We start from the raw sequence: 24,401 nt of genomic DNA, 5'->3' as shown, positions 1-24,401 counted from the left end.
TAGGGGGGAAAAAGCCCTCCCTCCGGAGACTATAGATTAGATTGAGTTCTAATTCCTTCTCTAAGCCTCTCAGTAGTTCTGAATTAGTAGTGCCTTAAATAGGAGATAGGACATTGTCATTGACATAGAAAAACAAAAAAGATTAGGTCAATGCAGGTGAGTTTGTGGCTGTGTATTTGGGAAATTGAAGTTACTCGTTACGTCTGTACTTAGCCTTTTGCTTTCCTTATCCCAAAATCAATTCACTTCTTTGCCTACACTGAAATATTAATGTTTGTGAATAATTTTCTGAGAAAGAAAACATGGGAGATGGAATGTGGGAGCTATTTTAGTTCATATGGACAATCTGAAAAGATCCTTAAGATATACCCTAAGATACAATTGGATATATTGATAGAAGACAACATGATATAGTAAAAACTACCCTGGGCTAGGGAGGGGTTGGGGGATTTAATTCTGATTTTGCAAATTAGTTTTATAACCTTGGGCAGATCACTTATGAAGTATAAAATGGAGCTTGTGTTAGATACTTTTAATTGGCCCTTCTTGCTGTAAGATCCTACAGTTAGTTCCATAACATCTCTTCCTAGGATTTTTTTTTTTTTAATATTTATTTTTGAGAGAAAGACAGACAGAGTGTGACTAGGGGAGGGGCAGAGAGAGAGGGGGGACACAGAATCCAAAGCTGTCAGCACAGAGCCCAATGTGGAGCTCAAACTCACGAACTGTGAGATCATAACCTGAGCCCAAGTCGGACGCTTAACCGACTGAGCCACTCAAGCGCCCCCCAAGTTTTTTTTTAATGTTTGTTTATTTTTGAGAGCGAGAGAGAGGCAGAGCACAAGCAGGGGAGGGGCAGAGAGAGAGGGACACACTGAATCCAAAGCAGGCTGCAGTCCCTGAGCTATCAGCACAGAGCCCGGTGCAGGGCTTTAACCCACAAACTGTGAGATCCTGACCTGAGCTGAAGTCGGATACTTAACCAAATGAGCCACCCAGAGGGCCCCTAGGAAAAGTTTTGACAAAATAATAACCACTATTATTTTGTCTGTAGGGTTGGATGTTGTGTGTGTGTATTCCTCCTGCTCTTCTTTTACTCGTCAGTCATCAAAAAAATCAAGGTATTTTTGTGGGTTTCGTTTCAGGTGCCCTAATGCATGAGTTATCAAATGATGGTGCTCGTAGACAGTTTGAATTTTATCTGGAAGAAATGATCCTGCCTCTCATGGTAGCTAGTGCCCAGAGTGGGGAGCGAGAATGCCACATAGTAGTGCTTACAGATGATGATGTGGTTGATTGGGATGAAGAGTATCCACCACAGATGGGAGAAGAGTATTCACAAAGTAAGTGTTGTGGCATGTTTTCTCTCTCTTGAGTCATCATAGATTCTCTCTGTATCTTATAATACTGACCAAAGGACAGTTTTTATAAAGAAAGTACATTGAATTCTTACCTACACCAGGTCATCAAACCATGGGCTGTGGGCCAAAATCCAGCCTATTGCCTGTTTTTATGAATAGTTTTATGTATTGTCTTTTGCTGCTTTTGCGCTACAGTGGCAGAGTTGAGTAGTTGCAACAGAGACGGCATGGCTCACAAAGCCCAAAGTATTTACTCTGTGGCCCTTTAGAAAATGCCTGTCATGCACAGAAATGGTTTGCTCTTTATTGAGTATCTGGATCTTGATGGATTTTTTTTCTTTGCATTTAGAAAGAAGCCTTCTACAGAAGTAGATCTTGGAGTTAGTAGATTATAAAAAAATCAGCTGATTTTTTTAGATTAATTTTTATTCATATATAAAATGAGAAGCTTCAACTCATTGATTTCTAGGGTGATTTTAAGTTCTAAGATATTCCCTTTTTAGTATCATATATGTGTTCTGGAGGATATAATGATCCTTCAGAAAGCTTTGTGGAACTATAGTTAGGTATTTCTGACCAAAACAGCTTATCTTGAGCATTAACAATGACTTTTTCCTTAATAGACTTTTAAACTTTCTCTGATATGAGCCTTTTGATTTTTTTGTTGTTAGAAAATTTATATTACTTTTCTTGATGAACCCAATATAATATTTTTGAGCAGTTTTATAGGTTTGAGAAGATAGAGCTAAAAGAATGATTTGAGGAACTAGATAACCCAGCACCTTGTTCTGTACTCCAGTCTATGTTGACTTGGTAAAGATTAGGGTTTAAGTGAAAATACAGGAATATAGAAACTTACAGAATGCCTTAGTCTCTGATTTTTTCGTTTTACTTATCCTTGTCTAAAAACAAAACAGTCCCCAAGTGGTATTCTTTTTGAAGATATTCAAAAGATTATTTTAAGATAAGTTATAGAAGCTCTTTTCAGAGTTTACATTGAGATGCTCCCTTTGTATGATACACTTAGTGTTGTGATTCTTCTCTGGACAGTTGTAGTAACAGCCATTTCTGTTGTGTTTCCTCATTCCTAGCTTGTTTTCTGACAGTTTTCTGTAATAAAATGTGGAATAACAAGTTGAGCAAAACACAGGAAAAATGAAAGGCTAACAAAGATTAAAAGAGATATACTAGAAAGTATAGAGCCAGCTATAGAACGTAGAAATGACATGATAGTGATAGAAGAACTATGGTTGACCTGGCTTTTCCCTCTGAGTTGTTGAACTTTCCATGTCCGTGTTCTTTGGTTTGTTTTCATGTTTTTCATCTTCAGCTTGGAAGCTTAAAGAGGACTGAAAACATTTTTACTTAATTTGCTTAAATATATTTCATTTTGTGCTAAGATGTTCCAAACTAAAGAAGATTGATTTGAGGAAACACAGCCTCTTCAGCGTGATTTTCCTAAATGTGACATACACCATTCATTCTGAGATGTCAGCAAATTTTTGTTTTAAAATACCAGTAATCTTAAGGATGTAAATCACAAATTTACCCCATGAGTAGCATCTATATACGTATTTTCCTTTTATTGGCTCTTAAACCAGCATGTTTGGTTTGTGAGTGTGTTTTTCTTTTTTTGAAAAAACCTTTGCAGTTCACCTTTTAAGGGAGATAACTCCACCTGAAAGAGAGAAGGCGAGGAAGGTCCATCACTCTAACTCCCTGAAGTTCCCAGCACATTTGGAAGACTCAACATGTTGTCAGTGGAATGTCTGTCCTTTGCAAAGCCAGTTTGCTCTAAACAGACTAACCTAGGCAGAACATGCTCGAATCTGCCATTTTTTAACATCAGTAGTAAATGGGGCTGTTCGCCTGAATTGGAAACAGTTTGTGGGGAGGGTCTTTGCCTTTTTGGGGAATTATTAATAGTTGCTCAATCCGTGAAATATAAGACGTATCCATTTTATAGTTTCTGACGAGGCAGTTTTTCCCCTTCCAGACAAGGCCTTACAGGCATTACAGCAAAGTCCTTGAGTTGGGCTGCTTGATAATGATGTGATATTGCTATCTTTTGGTTCTCTTATTTGAAGAAATTGGGGCAGATCCCATTCTAGTAAGTTTGTATATGATAAATCTTTCAGAAGGAGATTCTTCCTATGGATTGGGTTACCTGATTGGTTATTAAAGCTTTTCTGGTTTCAACTTAAGTAGACATTTGCTTATTCATTAACTGTACTGAATTGTCCTGTCATGTTGGCTAGTCACCCTTCCGCATCACTGCATCCATGATTTGGGCTTATAGGGTTGTCAGGCCCCTTTGAAGATGGAGATAATTTTATCTCCAAGTACTTTGATTTTTATTAAGAAAATATTTCGGTGTTTTTTGTGTTTCCAGTTATTTATAGCACAAAATTATATAGATTTTTCAAGTACATTGAAAACAGAGATGTGGCCAAATCAGTTTTGAAGGAAAGAGGTCTTAAGAAGATTAGATTGGGAATAGAAGGTAAGACATTTTCATTATTTTCTATTAATTTTCTTTAAAAAAAAAAAAAAGGGCTAAAAATTGAATCCCATTTGGAGTATAGTTTGAGAAATACATACTTTGAGAAGAACTCAAGTGATTACTAGATGAATGCTCATGCAGTAGACCTATAAATAACAAATGTTAGCTTCCTTTATCTGAGAAGATAGAAAGCCATTAGAAATTATTTATTCCGTAAGATCCCCTAACAATATAGAGAGATGAATTTATCTTTTCTGCCATAGGTCACCTTGATGATTTTTGAGCCCATATAGTATGTTTAGGCACACATGTACATGTTTCCATAAGATTGGCAGAGCTCTTTGCCCAGTCGTGATCATTGGAGCTCCTCAAAGCCGAACAGAACTAAAAACCACTTTCTGAAAATGGATGTAAAAGCATATTAGTAACTTACTGGTTCTTAAGGTATAATAATAGTTAACTTATTTTCACATTAAATACAAATTTCAAACTTATTTCATCTTCTTAAATGCGTACATTTTTAGATGCTTTTACTTTGTGATTTAAATAGATTTTTCCAGATGTCACGTCAGATACTTTTAAGTGCCCTTACTAAGAACAAAGTATTTCCCTTGGCATAATATGGCAAAGTGTAAAGATTAAAGGTTCTAGAGCCACACTGCTTGTGTGTTTAAATCCTATGACTTAATAGTTGTATGACCTTGGCCAGGGTGCTTAACTTCTCTTTGCCTCAGCTTCTTCATCTAAAATGAGAGCATTAATGAGTACTTTATAGGGCTATTATGAGGATAGAGTGAACCAATACAGGAAAACCACTTAAAACAGGGCCTTGCACATAGTACTCTCTCAGTATATTTGTGATGCTGATAGTGGTGTTGATCAGTGACCAGTTGAGCTGTTGGAGATGACAGTAATGGGCTGCTGAGACATATGGGAAAGAACAACCAAAAATAGGGTGTTTGCAGGAAGGGGAGGAGACTTTGGGCTTAAAAACAGTGGAATTGCTCACACATTTGCTTCACCAGTGTGTGTTGTTCTCTGTCATTTTGTAAATAGTGGAATTTAGCTGTTTGATTTCAAAGCTAGAAAGAAGGCACCTGGAAGCTACTGTAGATTAGGAGGTTGAGGAAGGCCTCCCTAAGGCAGACATACTTGAGCTGAAGCCTGATGACAAGTAGTTGTAAAAAAGCCTTACATACTATGCTAAGGACTATGGACTTTCCCTTGAAGCATGAGGAAACCATTGGTAGGGTTATTTTAACATTTATTTATTTTTGAGAGAGCATGAGTAGGGGAGAGGCATAGAGAGAGCGAGACACAGAATCCGAAGCAGGCTGCAGGCTCTGAGCAAGCTGTCAGCACAGAGCCTGATGCGGGGCTCGAACCCACGAACCGTGAGATCATGACCTGAGCCGAAGTTGGATGCTCAACTGACTGAGCCACCCAGGCGCCCCAACCATTGGTAGTTTTTAAGCAAGGCTGTAATATTACACTTGTGTCAGTGTGGTGACTGTGTGGAGGACAGATTGAAATATGGTGAGAAGGAATTTAAAAGACTTTCTAATAGTCCAAGAGGAATCAAGGACAAAGGAATAGATCTGGAGACCTTACTGAACTCTAGAGCTGCCCTTCAAATGGTAATTGATTGGGAGTGTGAAACGACATCCTGCAGAAGGTCTTGAAAAGGTTTTTAGCCCTGCTTGCCCCTGAGCCACATACATGCACATTCTATACATGGCTAAATATACTAGCTACCAATGATGCCTACATACATCCTTTATGCAATAATTACAGAGACCCTAGTGTATGAGGTTTTTCTAGTTTTTTCTGATGTAAAAAATTATTTAGCTAAAGAGAGAGCGAGCATGAGCAGGGGAAGGGCAGAGAGAGAGGGAGATGAGAATCACAAGCAGGTCCCGCACTATCAGCACGGACCCCGATTGGGGCTCAAACTCTTGAACCATGAGGTCATGACCTGGGCTGAAGTCGAGAGTTGGATGCTTAATCGACTGAGCTACCCAGGTTCTCCCTAGTTTTTCCTGATTCTGATATGGTCTGTGGCCCATGAGCTTAATCTTGCCCATTGCCTGTTGTTTTTCCTTCCATTGTCTGTTCTTTATAAAGTTTTTTATTGGAACATAGGCATGCTCATCCGTTTACATATTTCTGTGGCTGATTTCACTTTATAGTGGCATAGATGAGTAGTTGAAATCCAAGCTAAAATGAGCCTGAAATATTTACTGTCCGGCCCTTTACAGAAAATGTTTGCCAGTCTCTGGTCTAAACTAGCAATTCTTGCTAGTAGGAGAGAAGGAGGGGACTTACAATAGCTTCTAAGAAGTGTATGTTTTTGGAAAAATTACCTTCCTGGTAAATGACTGAAACTTTTCCCAAACTAGAAGTGTCTTTGCTGACCTATGTGCAGAAGTGTACTTAGAACCAGTGAAGCTGGAGAGCTCTATGGCTCTTTATCTTTTAACAACAACATCAACAACAAAAAACTCAAAGCAATATAAAGAGGAGATTTAGGTTTAAGGAAATTAGAAGGCTAATGTGGCAATAAATTGCAGGCCTTGAGGCAAGATAATCCTGTGAAGGGAAAGGTTCAGCAATGTTAAGGACACACAGGTAGAGCCCAAAATGCACTCCATTACATGCCATTGTATTTGGGACCTATCCCCTCCATGCTTTTACTTTATGAATGTTTTTCTGGTGGTTGGTGTATTGAGTGGAGAGGATGGGAGAAACCTGTATGAATTGTATCTGTAGGGTTTCAGTTTCTGGCTGTTGAACTGATGACTAAGGAGATAGAATATTGGTTTCCCTTCTTTAATTTCTGTTTGTTCAGGAACTACAGCAGAAAAGCCCTCTGTAGGCTAACTTTCGCGAGAAGTGTACAGGGGTGTGTGTGTGTATCCTCAGTTTTTAAAATTTTTGTCTCCTCCAGGTTATCCTACCTACAAAGAAAAAGTAAAGAAAAGGCCTGGGGGCCGCCCAGAAGTGATTTACAACTATGTCCAAAGACCCTTTATTCGAATGTCTTGGGAGAAGGAAGAAGGAAAGAGTCGGCATGTAGACTTTCAGTGTGTAAAGAGCAAATCTATCACCAACCTTGCAGCAGCTGCCGCAGACATTCCCCAGGACCAGCTGGTAGTCATGCACCCGACTCCACAAGTAGACGAGCTGGATATTCTCCCGATGCACCCTCCTTCTGGCAACAATGACCTCGATCCTGATGCACAGAATCCAATGCTGTGATGCTGATGTTCCTTGAAACCATCGCATGCTACCCTTCACGGTGACGTCGCGCTCTCCTCATTCTGCACTACAAGGCCACGCTCTTCCTCGTGAGATGCACATAACAATGTTTAGGATATTGCAGTGGAGGCTTTTTTAAAGACCAAAGGTAGCTGAATGGTTTTTTAAATGAGTACAACTCTAGCATCCTGAGGTTCCAGTTACATAAATGTATTTGTTTACCAGTAGGTTTGTGAAATTGGTTCTTTGTATGGGGGACTGTCCTTTTTCACACATCTAGATATTTTCAGAAGTGGTGAAAATTGGCAGCTGGGGTCTTTTCAGCTTAGATTGATACTCATCACACCCCAGGTAAAATGTAGAATATTACATAGTTGCACTTTATAAATGGTGGTTAAATGGAACTGTTCAAGCCATTTTTATAGTTGTGATGCACAATATAACTGAAATAAGTGCTTCTATCAAAGTATTCCTTCAGTAAAATGTGTATAGTTTGCTGCCCATGATGAGCAAAAAAAAAAAATGAGTATTTATCATTGGGCTTATTTGAATGATTAGGATGAGATTCAATGCCCCTATCTATCTTCTCTCCAGTGCTGTTCTTGCCCTTTTACAGTGAGTCACATGCAGGAAGTGTGAACATCCAGTCTGCCTTACCCTTTATCTGTTCAGATATTTATTTACTAATTTTTTTTTCTTAAGAGTTATGGGATAGGAAAATGAAGTGTTTGCTCTTCATTTACTAAATGATTGTAAACTCGAGTTTTTCATCAAAATAAAATTCCATTGTTTTAATGTTTCTCAAGTTTATAACCATCTTGACCAGATCCCTTAGTCTCATAGATTTCCTGTCTTAGTGGTAGCTCATGGACCTCCAGTTTGGTTGATGTGCGATGAAGCACTTAGATTCCCTATTAAATCTAAAGCAGTGTTTGAGCTAAAAAAAAAAAAAAAAAGAACATTTTCTAGTCAAATCTAACATCAAGAGTGATGGCTTTACTAGGTTATAGGAGAACCTTAGGTTTCGGAGACAATTTCTGACACTGGTTTGGTGCTTTGTCCGTTATACTGTGCTGTTCCTCTTAGCAAACTATTTGTGCAAATTCTTTTGAAAAAAATACTCCGTGGCCCAATTCACGAAGGAAGCAAAAATGCTTTGGGTCAGGGGTTACTTACTGTGTGAAGCTATACAACCATGAGCAGAGAGGAGTTGTAGGAAATAAGCCCATTTGCTACACCTACTCTTGAATCTGTAATTTCATAGGATTTGAAATATGTGTTTAAGCAGTAACATTGTACTCACATAAAACTGCCAACTATTTGGGGAGGAATTATTTTAACAGTATAGCTAAGCTGTTAACACAGGGAAATTCTGTAAGTCCTACGTTTGTTACGAAGGCCAGAAAGGCACTGTAAATGTTATGGGTGTGGCTTGTCCTTAAACACCCACTGTAGAAAGTTGATCCAGCCCTGTAGCACAAACAGTATTTATAGAACAAGGGAAACATTTATTAAAAATATTTAACTGTCTAATACATTATACTTTAACCCATATTTATAGTAAAGGATTCTTACAAGGAAGAATAAACGGCTTTATGATACAATTAGTATAAGAAATATCCACATGGGGGACTTCTTTGTAGTGTAAAAACACCATACATCTGAAATGACCATTTGCATATAAAAGCTACCAATGATGCTTCTGTGCACGATGATTAAAAAATTCAACACAAACAGAATCCAAAATATACAATTAATGCAAGCTATCCACAGCTAGCCCAATAATCAATGATGAGAAAACACTGGAGCAGGCTTAGTTCCACTTTGTCTGAAGTTACACATAGTAAGATTGACTTGTATCAATGGCTCTGAGGTGGCTTTTATGAGGACAGTACATAAAAGCTGTTCTCTCCTTATCCAGTAAGCTTCACAGACTGTAAAACTCCACCAGTAATGCACTTTGATACTGTAGCTGTTGCCAAAGCAACATGTAGTGTTTACAGCGGCCATGGCAAGTCACTGAAGTCAACAGGACCTCCCAGCCCAGCATCTGCTTCCAAGAGACTCATTATGACGGCCATTGCTGCTTCATCATTGCTGGGACTGCTTGAGCCTTGGTCGTTTTCTATCATGTCTATGCCTATGTGAGGGTTCTCACCTGTGGGAGAAGAGGAAGACTGGTCAGTCATAATCCCAAAGCATGTTTAATATTAGTAGTACATAACAGTAAGGGGAGAATGGTGAGAAAGACTGTGTTGGGGCTGCATTACCTTTTTTTTTTTTTTTTTAAACTTTGCTGTGTCTCAGAATAACCAACTTTTTAGAAACAAAGTGCTGAAAATGCAATAAAGATAAAAAGCATTGGAGTTGACCTCATTTTAATATTCTGACATAACCAGTTACAAGGAGGGAGATACAGAAGGAAAGACAAATAGGAAGGTAGGGATTTAGGAAAAAAAAGATATGGAAAGACAAATGGAGAAAAAGATGGGTGAGATGGGAGAAACAAACTCTTTATCACTTCATGACTTTTAATACCCTCTGAAATGCTTATTGATCATCCTTCCAGGCTTTATCTCTGAACCTTCAGCAGCTCTCCCACTGAAGATTTCTGGCCCACATGGGAAAATGGCTGTCTCTAGGCTGCTGGAGTCTCCTTTTGACTTCCAGGGACAAACCTGGAATCTCCACCTGAACTCAACCACTAAACTGAACTTTGAAGTAAAGATTTAAACAAATTTTAAACTAGTTTAGAACTAGTGTGTTTTATTCATTTCTTAAAATTGACTTCATGCCAGATGTTGTGCAAGCTTCTGACAGTGGAAACGAGTAATAATGCTACTTACCAAGAATAGAAGAACTATCAGAATATGGATAACCTGGGTTTTCCTGAGCCTGCCCTGGTAGTAGGCCACTGGAAGGAATGTCTGGAGTCCCTCCATTTAAAATCTACGAACAAAAAGTGAAGTTTTTGTATCACTAACAGTTTTAATCAGTATTGGACTCAAGATCATCAAGAAAACGAAGCATGTTGAAAAGAGAAAGGTAGGGGGGGAAATGTTCAGTTTCCTATTCGAGGATTTCAAACAGGAAGGTATTAGGAATGGTCACAGTAAGATAAACCTCTCCCCCAAATTATTTTCTCTGGATGATTCAGCCCACACAGGCAATTTAAAGACCGAGTAAAATCCCTAGAGCATTTGTTTACCTTGGATCACACTATTCACATGATTCTTGAAGGCCAAGGACTAAAACCTCAGCAGCTGATTAGATTTCCAAGGAGGCAGTGATTGCGAGTCTTGCCAGTAGGTGGCATTACAAATTGAAAACTCCAAAGACCATATGTTTATGTATGCTGTATTTATCAATATTTCCTATATGCGAAGTTACAACTAAAAATTTTTAAAATTAATAAACCTATTATATGTTAACCTGAATAGCATTTTAATGAAAAATAGCTTTTTTAAAACAACAAAAGTTCAGAAATGTCCTTTTTTTTTTTAAATCAAATGTCTGGCTTAACTGGATTTAACTGGATTCTCATTTTCTTCTCCTGTTTAGATGTTGTTTGGTGGAAAAGGGAGGTATATTTGAATAGTCTTTTCAAATAACTTTGGTATTCTGATGATTCTATATCAAGACTCAAGTGGAAGTTTCTTAAAGATTAGGTACAACGTGGAATCTGAAACCTTATCGGTGAAATTCTTGTACTCTAGTATATAAAAATGCATCGGTGTACCTTTGGATAATTTTGCGTTGGTCATTTGGAAAATACTGGCTGAGTCAGGCAGATCTAAATATTGACACATTTCACCATACATCAAAACATCACCATCCTTAATATTACCTCTATCAGCAGAAATACCTTTTAAATTCCGGGAAACTGGTGAGCTCAAAGTAGCAGATACAAGTTTTCCAAAAACTCTAATCTTTGCTTGAAAGCTAAAATTTTCTCACTGGCAACAAACACTGTCAGTTGTTTTCCTTGCACTCACGTACATTTTCAAGAAAATGTCTCTAAATACTCAAGTCTGAATAACCGCAGTTTGCAGTAGTAAAAATGGCATATGCTATGACAAAAACAATTTGTTTAGCTCATAACTTGGTCATGCAAGTGCTTTCCTTTGAGGCAACCAGGGCAGTACATAGTTCATGCACATTCCCCAGTTGTATCAGTATGAAAACATTGACTCAAGGATTTTATGCGGTATTTTTTACTGCTTATTAAGGACATTCTAAAACCGGCTTGAAAATTTATTTTTTTGTGAGTTGATGGTGGTGAAGAATACAATGACTACTAGTACAGTTTGGTGCCACTGCCGTGATTTTTGCAAAAGCACCAGTTTTACCCGACACTGCTTTTGCGCTGTCAGTTCCTGTATTAACAGTGGGAGAAAAAAAAAGTTTTACATTATGAAAATAGTTTTGGCCTTGGGAGACCCCTGAAAAGGTCCTTCCCCCCTCAACACCCCTCCCCTGCCCTCCAAAAAAAAAAAAAAAAAAAGACTGCAGATGATATTTAGGGGAGCTGCCACTTTATCTGAACCTACCTTATGCCTCTGGATGTCCAGACTCTCCCTGGACCTAGGAGGTTCACTTAGAGCCTCACTTTTTAAGCTTGACTCTGAATGAACTAGTTGTCAAACTGAATGGCTCATTTTTGGACCTGCCCAATTTGAAAGTGACTGGGAAGGGCTGGAAGCCTGGGGCCACCTTTACTCTCATGGCTTTGGCACAATGCTGCTGTCATTTCTAACTCCATCTTGTTTAAGCTGCTCTTATAAGTCCTGTTGCTGAGGACTCCTATTCAGAATTTCTTCCCATTTTTATAAGCCCCCCCCGCCCCCCCCCCCCAAAAAAAATTCCGTAAATGCCTCAAAAATACTTGGGGCATTGTGATGTAGAGTACACTTCTGGATCTCTGCAGTTGTTGGTGTGAAAAGAATCAACAGTCGAGACCTGAATTTAAGTTTTGGCCTATACTTGTTAAATGATTAGCCCAGCATTTAATATTTGGGAACTTAGATTTTGTCACCTGTACGGTTGTTAGACTAAGATGAGAAAATGTGTAAGTTCCCTGAGTAATATTTAAGCACTCTACTGGAGTGATAACCTTTCAAAACAGAGTAGCGGGATTCTTGGTAATACCAGGAAGTCAAAGGCCTAAAAGTTGAAGTGAGAAGCAGAGAAGGGGAGCCCACCCTAAGGAGATGCTGGACCCAATATGGATGGAGGATCTTGGGATAGAACAGACCTAAGAGCAAAACCTGCAAGCAGGGATTGAGGATGTGCCAAGCCTAGGCTTTATCCACTGGTGCTATTTTCTGAGTCTAACAAAGGCCAGGAATTTTCACATATATTACCTTATAACAGGGCTTAATGTGCAAAGATGCCTGCTGTCCTAACCTATAGTAGCCTCGTTATAAAACAATAAAAAACAAGAACTAGGACTAAATAATTATACAAGGGCACATAGCTAGCACATGGCAAAGCCAGGCTTCAAGCTCGGGTTTTTCATTGACCACTCTTACCCACTGATTGACTTTCAAACCTTTATCGGGTTTGGAAACTTATTTTCAAATAGAAGTTTTTACAGAAGATTCATGTATAAAATAAAGCTGCCCTGGTAGAAGCAAGAGTCCCGACCTTACCCTTACCCTCTCCATTCCCCCAACTGCCCTTGCCCCATCCCACCTGCCAGCACCACAGCTCCTGGTAACCTGAGCCTCTGAGGAATGCAGTTTTGAAAACCCATGTCCTGCGCTTGACACAATTTGTGTTCTAGGAGTCCTGTCTGTGTAAATTACTAATATTCTTTCTCTCTGTATGTTTTGGGAGATAGGAGAAGGATGATCTATGTCCAAAGATGCTGGCCCTTGGATTATCCTAATCTATGTTGACATCAGGCACTATAAATGCATGTATGATTTACAGTTAAGATGGCCCCTACACTTGTAAATTATCTGGCAAAGATGGAAACAAAAGAGTGGTTTCTAAGCCTATTTATAGTGCAGTCTTCTAGCCAACTCTTCATGAGGGCTGGTGACATAAAATTCTTGTGCTGTCACATCACAGGAAACCCAGGTAGCAGATCCCCCAGGTATTCTGCAGCTGCAAAGGCATGGTTTGGCTTCCACAGCACCAAAGTTGCTTCTGGTAGTATTCCTATTTCCAGTGCCTGCACTGGACACTGAGGATATTTTTCTCCCTTGACAGTTCTTGGTAAAGAACTAGATAGTTTTCGGTGCAAGGCACTCACTGATGCTTTCTTCATGGGAGCTCTTGAAATACTCCCTCAGTGTGGTGGCCTCCCCATTCCTTAGAACATCCTTTCTGCCTTCCTGCATTCACATGAAATAAATCCTCTAAGGATGTCAGCAAGCCTCCCTAACTCCACCGGTATGCATTCTACCTCAACTCCTATAGATGCATTTACTTAAAAGGAAAAGAGCGTCCACGTTGTTTCAGCAACCATCACTAATTATTTACTCCCACCCCCAGTATTTCAACTTGGGAAGAGGCTCTCCAGATCAAGAAGGGCCTTAGTCTGAGAGTCATCAGCCTTACCTTTTTGCCTCCTGGAGAAGAGGCATCAGGGGGAGGTGTACTTGTGATATTTAATGGGCTGGAGCCACAACTGGAAGGCGATGACCCTCTTATTCTGTCAGAGAAAAGAGGAGTTAGTTATTTCGTCTTTCATTTTCTTCAGTGGTGTGTGAGGGGTGGGGGTAAGGAGAAGGATGAAGACCCAGAATAGGGATTGGCAAACTTTTCCTATAAAGGATCAAACTAACTATTCTAGGCTCTGTAGGACATATGGTCTTGGTCACAATTATCCACTTCTGCCATTGTAGCTTGAAAGCAACCATAGACCATATGGAAATGAGTGAGTGTAGCTGTGTTCCAATAAAATTATATTTAGGGCGCCTGGGTGGCTCAGTCGGTTAAGCGTCTGGCTCTTGATTTTGACTCAGGTCATGATCTCATGGTTGTGAGCTGGAGCCCCACGTGCCGACAGTGTGCAGCCTGCTTGGGATTCTCTCTCTCATTCTCTCTCTGCTCCTCCCCCACTTGTGGGCACACCCACAAGCTCTCTCTCGCAAAGAAGCAAACATGTAAAACATGATATATACAAAAACAGGCGAGAAGCTGCATTTATCCCACAGGCCCTGATCTAGAATGCAGACCGTGGAGCCTAGCATCTCCCTGACAAAGCCCTCGGATTAGGGTTTGCATTTCAGGTGGTTGAGTTTCAGGTGAGTGGCCAGTTTCATTTCTTACAGTATCCAGATCTCAGAGTTGGAGGGGGCCTTAGAAGTTCCCCCTGTAGCTTTTTGCATACCATGGACTAGAACCCACAGCAAGTGACCTATCCTCTTCCCTACAAATACTTTTTATCTAGTGAATATTCTAAGGAAATGGAATGTGCCAGGGTGGTTCAGCCACACCTAGAAAGTAGCCTTGCAGTAGTGGTAGCGGCAGCAGCAGCTGTCCCCACCGCCTTCTAAAGCAACAGGTGATGAAAAAGGGGTCCGAGTCCTCTCAGCTAGTATGTTTCTCAGTATAGTAGATTAACAGAGAGAAGAAGTCTTAGAACTGTAAATCCACATATATGCTCGCCAGGCTCAAGGACCTCAGGAAAGGAAGCCATGGCCTAGCGGTGAAGCTCGAGTATGGTGGCTGCTGTGTGACCACCAGGCCTTTAGCTTCTACGTGGATGAATGCAACTTGCAGGTTACCCAAGTACCCCTCCCTCCACTGCCTAGTAGCCTTCTGGCCATTGGCCTGTATTGCCCCGTTCTGTAGAGCTGGGAGTGAATAAGCTTTCTCTCTCCTGGATCATAAGCTCCTCAAAGGTAGGTTACAGCTATATACCATGCACCCTTAGAACACACAGATGGGTACTAATTGCTTACTGAAAACTTAGTAAGCTTACCAAACTTACTAATGCTCACCTTCGTCTCTTCCTATTCCAGTCTAACTTTCCATAATGATTAGCACAACACTTTGGACATCTGCTCAGCCTCCTACAATGAATGGGCTCTTACAATTTTTTTTTTTCCCTGTCTAAACTTCTTAGCATTATTTATTAGGATTCTTAGCAATCTCCCTTCCCTGCTTCAGCTCATGCACTCTCCCTTTTTTGTGTGATCATAAAGAAAACAGACTTCTCAAAGATTATAAGATCCTTGACGTCAAGGACTGTTTTCTACTGTTCTTGGGTGGTTTCAAGCATCATTATCAGTGGTTGGTAAGATTCTGATTATCACTGCACACTGCCCCACATCTTGAAGTAGACTCAAGGGGCCATACCCATCATTCACAGAGGGTTGGAACAGAACTATTATACCCACTGGGATAAGAGCCTCCTCTATGGCTAATGAGAAAGCAAGACCAGCTTTCAGTTCTCCTGAGAGAAAATCCATGGCAGGAGAGAATAATTTTTCCCTTCTCCTACTATGTTCCATTAAGTGTGCATTCCTAAGGACCTGGTTACTACCCTCTTGATTCCCCAAATTCAGATGAATTTATAACTGCTTCCCTCTCAATCACTACTCTTAAAGACTTAGATGTAATTAACAGTGTTTGAGCACACACTATTGTCAGTTTCTGTTGTAGGAACTTCCCGGAGATCTCTCACACTCCTAGGGCAATCCTTGAGAGATACAGTTATTGCCCCCTTTTATGGTTTAGCTCAACAGACACCAAAAAGTTAAGTGAATCTCTTAAGCACAGCTAAGTAGAGGCCCAGAACTCAAACCTAGGTAAATTGCTTCTGCTGTCTTTCATATGGAAAAGAAGCCCCCTCAAGAGAGCTTCTATTACTAACTGAAATGCTTGGTCTCTATTACTAAAGCCAGGCAGCTTTTTGACTAGAAGCAGTGAATGTCTTGTTAAGGCCCAGGTCACCGGCTGTCATCGCTCTCCTGTAGTCCTGTAATGTCCATGTTCATCTGTCCTTGTTAGCTCCTTAGTAGTAAGAAAATTTCCTTTAACTCTGGCCTGTTTGGGTTTTGCTTCTTTAAGGCAAGATTTTTCGTTCTCGACACTACTGACATTTTGGACGGGAAATTCTTCGTTGGGGGTGGGGGGAATTTGGGGGGGAGGGAGTCCCATGTCCTTCAGGATGTTGAGCAAGCTGCATCCCTGGTGTCTATCCATTGCATGTTTAGCAGCAACATTACCCAGTTATGGCAACCAAAAGTGTCTCCAGCCATTACAAAACATCCCTTGAGGGGGAGGCAAAAGGCCCTGGATTGAGAACCACTGGTTTAAGGGAGCGACTAGAAGATATTACTTGCCTGTGGATCTCCATGATTTCTTCAGCAATCATTCGACCTATTTTGCCTGCCCCAGCCCTGGTTCCCCCTGGAATCCCTGGAACAGTGGGGTGGGTCCTCTTTGGGCCACCTACAACAAAGGAATCTGAGAGTGGGAAAGGGGAACCGAGGAAGAAATGCTATTATCAGTTAAAACCAGTTCATCTCGTGATCCACTTGAAGTTCAACCTTAGGGTTATGCCCTAGAGGACAGCAGGGCCATAGCTTGTCAGGAAAAGGCATTCCAGCAGAAAGCTCAAGTTTGCTTCCAGGATTAGAAGCCAAGGCAAAGCATTTAATTCCCCTCAGGCACTCAACATCTGTTTCCTGACCACCACTGTACTGCCGGCCAGCCTCACAAGTCAGCATCTCTGCCCTCAAGGAGCTCACTGTCTAACAGGGAGACAGACAAGAACAATGGCTGAAACAAGGTGTGGTAAGTTTGGCAGGGAAACGCAAGGCACCCCCACTCATCCAGGGCCAAGTGCAGCTTCCTGGAAAAGTTGAACTCTGAGCTGAGTCTTGAGAGAGGAGTATAAATTAGCTTGGCAGAGAGGTAAGGAGGGGAAGGCATTCCACGCACAGCAACTGATCTATGCAAGACCACTGAAGCAGGACAAAACTGGGGAGATGACTCCAAGAAACTCATCATGAAGATGATAAAGGAGTGACAGATGAGACTGAAGACAGGTACCAATCAGATCAGGAAAGGCCTGGGATGCCATGTAGCATTTGGACAGTATCCACGGACGATAAGGAGTGCCAAAGGACTTGACACAGAAAGGGCGCTCAGATTGGGTTATTGGAAAGTCCACTGCATGAAGAATGATCTATAGTGGAAGAAGGGGATTGGTGGCGGGCGGGTAGTGAGACTAGGGTTAGAAAGTTATCTGCAATAATCCAGATGACAGATGGGAGGGTGATGGGAGTCTAAGTCCCTAAGTAGAAGGGACAGGATTTCGTGTTCAGATGCAATGGGCGAGAAGGAGTTGTCAAGGTTTCTGGCTTAACCAACCAGATGAGGGAGTGCAGAGAATCGGTTTGGAGATGCCGAATTTCAGGTGCCTTTGAGACTCCTGGTGGCTCTGTCCAGGAGGCAGTTGGAGAGACAGACCTAGAGCTCCGGAGACAGACCGGATGTAGGAGTCACTGATGGAGAGGTAGGGGATGAAGACAGCCAAGCAAGCAGAGGTGGTCCCGTGGAAGGATAAGTCAAGCGCAGAACCCAGGGGCTGGAGCCAAGCCAGGGAAGGAGCCCCACTGGGTGTGGCACATACCCCAGTGCTGACACCACCCTCCTCCCACCCCAGGAGCCAGTCACAGTCAACAAAACGCACTTCACGCAACACAGAGGAAAAGCGCAAGAGGAGAAAGGACTTTGCTGTTTCAAGGGCTTCCAGGGTGCAGGCAGCCTCAAGAAAGGCAAAATAAGCTCCGGGTTTTCCAGGCTCAGCAGAGAAGATGAGATGACCACGTCGTTAGCACTCATCCCCTTGAGGCCTCCCTCGTTCCATAAAATATGGTAGCTGGGGACACCAAATACTTGGGGGGATGGTATGCTGGCCACAAGCAGCTACTCATGGGCAAGCCCCGATGCCCCTGCGGGACATAGTTACCTTCTCCAGAGGGCAGCATGCTGTCCATGCTGTGGGGGGACGCTGTGAGCTGCGGGAAGGTTGGGTCCCCGCCTTCCAGGACGTTGGCTCTGTGAACATCCCAGCAATAAGGAAACATGAGTCAGGCCTGCTCACGACCGTGCAGCTCGCACCTCGGCCAAGGTGTCCAGGGTCCACTGTGGACCTGGACGGGCCAGAAAACGAAGGGTCTGAGTGGCTCAGCAGGTCTCCTGTCTCAGCAGTGGCTCAGCTGTCTGAGAACACAAGGGACATCATCCCGGCCTTTGGCCTCACTGCCTGCCTGGGCCTTCCTAGTTTGTGTGGGACACGGTCCAGCAGAGATGGTGACTGTGGCAGCCCGCCGCCATAGCTACAAGGCCTCCTCTCCTGCCAGTCTGCAAGGCACCCCACCCCAGCCCCTCACTCAGCTCTAGCCACAGGCGGGGCTTTGGACACCACGGGGAAAGAGAGGTGTGGTGCAGTCCTTGCCAAGGAAGAGGTCCTTCCCTTCTCACCTAGCAGGCCTTTGAGGCAACGCTCCAGCTGCCAGTGCTCAGGCTACCGGCCTGGTGGGCAGGGATACCCGCCCATCCTCAGCCAAGGCTACTGTGAGCTGGCACCTGTTTGTCACCCCTTCTCCGCATGGCAGTACCCGTGGATGTCCTGTGTGCAGGGCCTTCAGAATTCAAAAGCTAACTGCTTTATTGGGAAGGAAATGTTGCTGTTTCTTGGAGCAATTCCACAAGCCAGGGGCCTGCATGCTATGCGTACTGAAGCATGTCGTTAACAGAGAAATTTTGGCTTCTGCCCATCCTGAGGCTTCACGGGATATGAACAAGGTAGCAGTAAAGGATGTGATGCCGGCTGTCGCCTGTACCCCCCTTGCCCAGGTAAGGAGCCCAAAGCATTGATCTCTGAAGCAAGGGAGCCTCTGAAAGAGGAAAAACACTTACAAAACAACAGTGTTGGTTGAGACGATGTATTCTACTTCCTTGGTCCAAGGGTTCATGAAACTGAACCATCGACTCCGCAGCGTGATGAAAGAACCATCTTTGATTTTAAACTTATAGCAATTAGTCGTAATCTTTTCTCTTGTCTGTAAAACTGAAAATGAAAAAAAAGAAACCATGAATGTTGTTTCCTCAGACCCATGTATTAAAGTAACCAAATCCTAAGCGCACTCAGGCTCCATGGCATCACTCTTTAATAAGCCAAGGGAGCTGGCACTTGGAGAACAGGCTGTTTCTGAGGGTTTGATTCAGAGCCTCTCGATGGCATTTATGAATTTCTTGCTAGTTTTCAGTGTACAAAATGGAGGCTCTGGGGAATAACTGACTGCGTTATAGACCTCTGACCGGAATCGGCTACGAAGTGAACCACTAATGAGAAAAAGCCCTGTCCAAAGGGCCCGTGTTCTTTCCCCATCATCAAGCCAGAGGGCAGTACAGCATTTTTAGGACAGCAGAATCCAGGGAGGTCACTCACCTATTCACATTTTACTCTTTTACGTAACTAACAAGCATCTTTCGTGTGCCAGGCACCAGAGATAGAAGAGGAGACGGGATGGGACCCCCACCCTCAGGACAGGAATGAGACGCAGCTATGCAGAAGAAGAGGTCAGAGCCTCGAGGGAGGAAGAATCCAGCAGTGCCTGAGGAGTGGCAGGGAATGAGGAGATGTCTCTCTGCAGGCAGGGGTGAGGCGTGAAGCTGAGGAGGTGGGGCAGGGCCAGGAGGGGGAGGGTCTTGAGTGCCTGTCAAGGGTATTTGGCCTTGAGTCTAAAGGCGGGAGGTTTAAGCAAGGATGTGACGGTACGCAGCTCAATCGACTGGGGCATAAATGGGCTAACTATGAAAGATGGAAGGTGAGTGGGGGCAGAAGGGAACACAGAGGCCTGCTGGATGTCTATCACAGTGGTCAGCTGGGCACAAGGGCTGAGCTCGGGTTGTGGCAGTGGAGGTGCAAAATGGGGCCTCTTTGGAAACGCATGTCTGAGGTGAATGGACAGGATCTGGTGGACAGTGAAGGAACGGGTCAATACTGGTTCCTCTCTCAGGAGGCTAACATGGGGCAGTGCCCTAAGTCAAGAGGAAAATACAGGAGGCATTGCAGGATTTTATGGAAAAGAGAATCAGATCTGTTGGAGCCATACTAAATCTTTACAGGGTCCGTGTAAATTCTCTGGGCAAGAGATGCTTTCTAGAAATTGAACTGTCCTATGTACACAAAACTGCTAGGCTGTCAGTGGGTTCTCTGTAAGGAGACAAACAGGGCCTGGGAACATCGGCTTCTCCTCTTCGGAGATGTTCTGGCCTGGAGATTCCTAGGCTGGCTGACATCACTGGGGGCAGATTTCTCTGGAACACTTATGTGGACTAGTGTCGAAGAAGAGGGACGCCTTAAACTTAAGGCCTTTTGTACAGCTTACCTTGCCTATGACATTCTGCGAGATGTCCTATGTCATCTTGATGAAAATATTCATAACATGATGTGCCTAGAAGTTCTTGCGGTAAATATGCCAAAATAGCTGTTGCCCTAGAATTTTTTTTTAGAGAAAAAGTTAATTCAGACAATTAGCCTCTCTGCAGTGGATGAACCCCACTACCACCGGTGAGAACAAGGGTCAAAGCTGGCTGGATTTTCAGAGGGCTTACTACATGGATGTATTTTCGTTGGTGCACCCGAATCTAACCAACGCTATACAAACAGAGGGAAAGCAAGTAGCCTTTCAAAGGGGTCATCATCCCAAGAAAGGAGGCTTAGAAACGATAACTAGTCAGATAAAAATGTGGTAGGCAATCTAAACCCCAGTGCAAATTTCCATTTTACTACCCCCTTTTTTTTTTTTTTTTCTTTAAATCAGTATGACCAAACATTGGAAGTTATGGCGGCGGGGGCCATAAGGACCTTGAAAAGTGGTGGTGTCCTTTTCCAACACACAGTGACTATTTCTGATAGCCAGAAAAATGATCTGCCTGTGAATATTCTCAAGGAGGCAGCAGAGAGCAGTGGAAAACACGACGTCTGGGCTCTTAGCTCAGGTCCATTACCACTAAGCTGTGAATTGGAGGTAGCCAGTCTTCAGGCTGGGCTCCAGTTCCTCAGCCGTAAAAAATAAGACTGGACCAGATCAGTGCGGCCAACAGAGCTTTCTGCGATGGAAATGTTCTAGATCTGTGCCATTAGCCTCATGTAGCTATTGAATACCTGAAATATGGCTACTGAGCCTGAGGAATTTTTCTTTACTCTTTTTTTTTTTTGTAACTTAAATGCAAGTTCGTTAACATACAGGGTAATATTAGTTTTTGGAGTAGAATTCAGTGATTCATCACTTACCTATAACCCCTAGCACCCATCCCAAAAGTGCCCTCCCTAATGCCCATCACCCATTTAGCCCATCCCCCCCACCCAACACCCCTTCGGCACCCCTCAGTTTGTTCTCTGTATTTAAGAGTCTCTTATGGTTTGCCTCCCTCTCTGCTTTTATCTTCTTTTTTTCCTTCCCTTCCCCTATGCTCATCTGTCTTGTTTCTTAAATTTCACATGAGTGAAATCATAGGTATCTGTCTTTCCCTGACCTATTTCGTTTAGCATAACACACTCTAGTGCCATCAAGCCTGAGGAATTTTTAACTTCATTTTGATGAAATTAAACCTTGAACAGCCATATGAGATCACCACAGCCAAGGACTACTCCATCAGACAGCTCAGGACTAGATCATCTTCTCCAAGCCCTACATTCCAGAATTCCAGTCACTGTAGTGGCCCAGGAACAGTCCATACATTCAGATAGCATATATCATGGCTACTATTTCTCTTCTGGCCATGGACAAACCACTCTACTTCACCATCTCTGCATGCCAAGGACATTAAAGGGAAACATCTCTGTATTTATGATGATATTCCGAGAGGTCTCAGTTTTTAGCAGAGATCCCCATCACTTCCTTCTCTCTTAGAAAGCCAGCTGATGGCCCAGTCTTCTCTGCTTCACTCAGAGCTGAAAATCTTGTACCATTCTTGTTCAAGGGTAATACACAGACTCTTACCTCTGGTCTACAAAAACAAACTTCCCGTCTATCGCGTGCCGAGACACATATTCCATAGACTTCACCCTGATTTCCCCGTTCACCGGCTGTGGAACCACGTGAGAATGTAGTCGTCCGATTGCGACAAGGCAGCTGAGATTACAGCCCTCGTTGTCTGGCTCACTGTCTTCATCCAGCCCCATCTTTGTGGGCGGCCAGCTCTTCAGATACCCTGTGCTGTGGATGGTGCAGAAGCTCTTTCGATCTGCTAGAAAGCAAAATCCGTGGTCAGTGTCAGCACAGCGCCGTGTGCGCGGACACGGGCAGCCTTGGGTGGGCTGGGATGCCAGAAGGGAGTCAGAAAAATAAACAGAGCTTTACTCTCCGGAAGTGAGACTCTAGTGAGAGAGGACGACACAGAAATAGACAACTATCATCTGGTGTCATATATGCCGAGCAGGGCCAGTTATGCCAAGGCCGTCCCATATACCAAGGAAGAGGTATCTAAGTCTACCCGGAGAGAGGAGGCTGCCCAGGAAAACAACATAGGAGGTGGATGGATCAAGAAGGATGAGCACTGGCCAAGGGACTAGAATGTGCGGAGGCTGAGAATGTTCCAAGGCACAGAGGTGCGCCCTGTACAAGAGACAACAGAGAGCTCTGGGTGGTTCAAAGGGAAAGGGCAAAGCTGAAGCCTGTCTCCAGCTGAAGACACAACACAGATTGAGGGGCAAATTGGGGCAGATTACTAGGGTCTTAGACTATTTGCTAACAAATGTGTTTATGAGATGGGCAGTGGAGAGCTTCTAAAAGTATGCAAGTGGGGAAACAGCAAAAGCAAATCGTGCTTTGGACACCTGAGAAGCAGAACGATACGTAAACTGGAAGAGACTAAGAACCAGGAGGAAGACAAGCATGCACCAAGAGGTGATGACCACTGGACTCTGGTTCCGCAGTGAGGATGAGGCAGGGAAGGATGTGGGAGAAGTTTCTGAGAACTGCTGAGATTTGGTATGAATATCAAAACACTTGGTATGAAAGAGAATGAAGAGAACGCCAACAGTTTTGGATTGAATTAGCTGCTGGTGCTATTCGCGGAGCCAGGGAAGAGAGAATACACAGTATGCTTTAGAGAAGAGGGAGAAAGCTTTCACTTTGGGACACACGGAAGACGGGACACCTGTGAATTTCATCAACAAATCCTTATGGGGTGTTTCCCAAGCATCAGGTCTGTGCTAGTTACTGGGAAACTGGGAAACCAATCAGACGTGCCATCATGGAGTTTCTAGTCCAGTGAGGGAGACAGATTTCAAATAAACAACTATACCAATAAGGGCACAAGTGCAACTGCAAGAACATGCTAGAAAGAAAATCTGTAGGGTGTGACAGGAAGACGTAAGGCGGCCTGAGGGAGTGAGTGGCAGACACTGATGCACATCCCTAAAGGACCAGCTGAGCTACTGGGCTGAAAGAAAGCTGGTGGGGGTGGGGGGTGGCATTCCAATCAGAGGGGTCAGTGTGGAGAGACCCTGGATAGAAAAGGGGGGTTGGCATCGAAAGGGAGTCGGCAGAGCTGAACACAGGAGTGCTGGTAGGAGTGGAGGGTGTGTGGTTGTGTTCAAGACTCTCAAATTTTCTTCAAGAGCAGCAGGCAACCCTGCACAGTTTGGAGCAGGAAACTGATGAAAAGACTCGCTTTACAAAGATCATTTTGGGGGCGCCTGAGTGGCTCAGTCGGTTGAGCGTCTGACTCTGGCTCAGGTCATGATCTCATGATTCGGGAGTTCAAGCCCTGCTCCAGACTCTGTGCTGACAGCTCAGGGCCTAGAGCCTGCTTTGGATCCTCTGTCTCCCTGCCCCTTCCTTGCTCACGCTCTCTCAAAAATAAAAACTTAAAATAAAAAAAAAAAGAGTCATTTGGGGTACTGTGTGGAGAGATGGAAAGTGTAAGGAGCCTACTTCGCTGGACGTGAGGAGAGCAGAGAGTGGCCCGGGTCTGAGTGTTACGGTAAACAGGGAGGTAGATAAACATACTTCAGAGAACTTCTGCAGAAGGAATTCATTGTGGCAGGATTTTGTAACTGACCGGATGAAGGGAGGGAGTAAACCCAGCTGAGGGTGCCTCCCCAGCTTCCAGTACGTGATGGTGGGGCCATTTACGTCAGGGGAAGCTCACGCGGTCACTTTTACACAGATCAGGTTTGACATGCCCTTGAGCTATCGGAGCAGGTAGATTTCAGAAGTTAATTTGTGGGTCTGGAGCTCAAACTAAAAACCTGGGCTAGAAATACAAACTTGGAGGTCACTGGCATCTAAGTG

The 24,401-nt window shown here is 43.2% G+C and overlaps 2 protein-coding genes across 32 annotated transcripts in view; one reads left to right on the top strand and one right to left on the bottom strand.

Moving 5' to 3' along the window:
- The window catches only part of BTBD10 (BTB domain containing 10), an 89,424-nt gene extending 78,001 nt beyond the window's left edge, over positions 1–11,423 (top strand). For 13 of the 14 annotated variants that reach the window (XM_042906871.1, XM_042906876.1, XM_042906875.1 and 10 more), the window contains 3 exons: positions 1,146–1,343; positions 3,754–3,864; positions 6,812–8,655. In XM_042906871.1, coding sequence (XP_042762805.1) covers positions 1,146–1,343; positions 3,754–3,864; positions 6,812–7,122 — 620 coding nt within the window. In that variant the 3' untranslated portion in view covers positions 7,123–8,655. Of the gene's footprint in view, positions 1–1,145; positions 1,344–3,753; positions 3,865–6,811; positions 8,656–9,691 lie in introns of those variants that run through there. The other variant, XR_006194045.1, reaches the window with a different exon arrangement.
- ARNTL (aryl hydrocarbon receptor nuclear translocator like) overlaps positions 8,677–24,401 on the bottom strand; it is a 99,345-nt gene continuing 83,620 nt past the window's right edge. For 13 of the 18 annotated variants that reach the window (XM_042906842.1, XM_042906844.1, XM_042906845.1 and 10 more), the window contains 8 exons: positions 22,104–22,350; positions 20,487–20,593; positions 19,012–19,162; positions 18,059–18,147; positions 16,425–16,548; positions 13,690–13,783; positions 9,969–10,071; positions 8,677–9,280 (listed from right to left, as the gene is read on the bottom strand). In XM_042906842.1, the coding sequence (XP_042762776.1) occupies positions 9,120–9,280; positions 9,969–10,071; positions 13,690–13,783; positions 16,425–16,548; positions 18,059–18,147; positions 19,012–19,162; positions 20,487–20,593; positions 22,104–22,350 (1,076 nt within the window). In that variant the 3' untranslated portion in view covers positions 8,677–9,119. The remainder of the gene's footprint in view (positions 9,281–9,968; positions 10,072–13,689; positions 13,784–16,424; positions 16,549–18,058; positions 18,148–19,011; positions 19,163–20,486; positions 20,594–22,103; positions 22,351–24,401) is intronic. The other 5 variants (XM_042906855.1, XM_042906859.1, XM_042906854.1 and 2 more) reach the window with 3 other exon arrangements.

This window comes from Panthera leo, chromosome D1 (assembly GCF_018350215.1).
Source record: "Panthera leo isolate Ple1 chromosome D1, P.leo_Ple1_pat1.1, whole genome shotgun sequence".
Classification (NCBI taxonomy): Eukaryota; Metazoa; Chordata; class Mammalia; order Carnivora; family Felidae; genus Panthera; species Panthera leo.
The sequence above is the reverse complement of the archived record's forward strand: the minus strand, read 5'-3'. Positions and strand labels throughout refer to the sequence as shown.